This window comes from Pholcus phalangioides, unplaced genomic scaffold, assembly GCF_987345545.1.
Source record: "Pholcus phalangioides strain wild (caught in Gottingen) unplaced genomic scaffold, Ppha-v1.0 ptg000011l_1, whole genome shotgun sequence".
Lineage (NCBI taxonomy): Eukaryota > Metazoa > Arthropoda > Arachnida > Araneae > Pholcidae > Pholcus > Pholcus phalangioides.
In genome coordinates, this window is record NW_028301604.1 from 48,259,259 (window position 1) to 48,260,517 (window position 1,259).

General features: G+C 45.8%; 1 protein-coding gene across 1 annotated transcript; it reads right to left on the minus strand.

The window, feature by feature from the left end:
- Window positions 1-331: 331 nt before the first annotated feature.
- On the minus strand, window positions 332-796 carry LOC149080508 (uncharacterized protein F54H12.2-like). Its single transcript, XM_089238776.1, has one exon. It carries the CDS (start codon window positions 794-796, stop codon window positions 332-334), a length of 465 nt encoding a protein of 154 aa, XP_089094902.1.
- Between the last annotated feature and the right edge of the window lie 463 nt (window positions 797-1,259).

A 1,259-nucleotide genomic window follows, 5' to 3' on the forward strand; every position in this document is an offset into this window, starting at 1 on the left:
ATAGTGACGGCACACGGTTGTCTTATCTGATTGTAGCATGACGTCATTATAGTCGACGCGCGAGTAGCGTCATAGAAATCTGCTTATGTGTGACTTCTTGAAATAGGTAGGCGGGTTCCCGTAAGAGTCGAAGAAATCAGCTCTCGCTTCGTTTTCGATGTAAATAGCCAACCAGTGCGTTCCGGGTTCATTCTCTCTGTCCGTGTTCACAACCAGTACAGCGGGATACTTGATCACATTTTCGGGTAAATTATCACTCGCAAAAACACCTAGGAAAGCCTTTAGCGCGTGTGGAGGTGTGTCAAGAGGGCGCGCTCTATCCGTTTAGTGTTCATCCCGCAAAGTCACACAATACGCTTCTGGACTTTGTTATTTCCACCAGCGATTCGAATTCGGCAAATATAATAACCGACACGGTCTTCGTCAAGGCTGAGGAGAACTTGAGTTCCATTCGCAGATTACCCTGCTTTTGTAGGTGCACGTGTCCGCAGTCGCTCATGTCAGGTATCAGGTTGAATGCGAAGAGGCAGTTACCGCCGGCTTCATATTCTTCTCTGCTCACGTCACATCCTTTATCTTCTCCGGGCCTTCCGGTGCCCACGAAGAGGGTGTTGTAGGCTCTGATGACGTGTCTGTTCCTAAAGTCTGGATGTAGTGACGTGTGGAGGACGGGTCTCCCATCGATAGAAACAGAAACAAAATTGACGTTGTTGTGCTTGAAGTCGAAAGGGTTCAAATGGAACGTTCCGTTGAATGCTTCTGTGTCCACCATGCCCATCACCAGTAACTTAGGCATGACACCACTCTCATAGCCCCACTCTCGTGGGCGGGTTATGATACTGAGACAGCTTTTTTGCAAGCTTTTGTACAAAATACAGTGGATCCCGCGTATAACGTTTTCCTCCTTAGTGCGACTTATTTTGCGACTCTCTGGTGTCAACTCTTATTACTGATACTCATCGAGATTTCTCGTTTAAAGCGTTTTCCCGCAAAAAGTATTGTACGGAATGGCTTTAATGACGTGTACACTGAATCACGTGATTTCGCTCACTTCCCCCTCTAATAATCCCCTCCCTCTCCCAGTCCGAACAAATCAAGGGGTTTTTTTCCTTGCTTCTGAAAAAAAAGGCTACATTTCGCATCAGCCTTTTTTACGTAGCATACAAAATTTTTGTATGCAGTGAAAAAGCGTTGCTGCAACAGTTCTAGCATATTGTCACCGCAAAAGACATAAATTTTAGAGTGATTGCTGACGTATA

Excerpts from the sequence above, each read along its gene's own strand:
- LOC149080508 (XM_089238776.1), bottom strand. The coding sequence starts at position 796 with ATGCCTAAGTTACTGGTGATGGGCATGGTGGACACAGAAGCATTCAAC.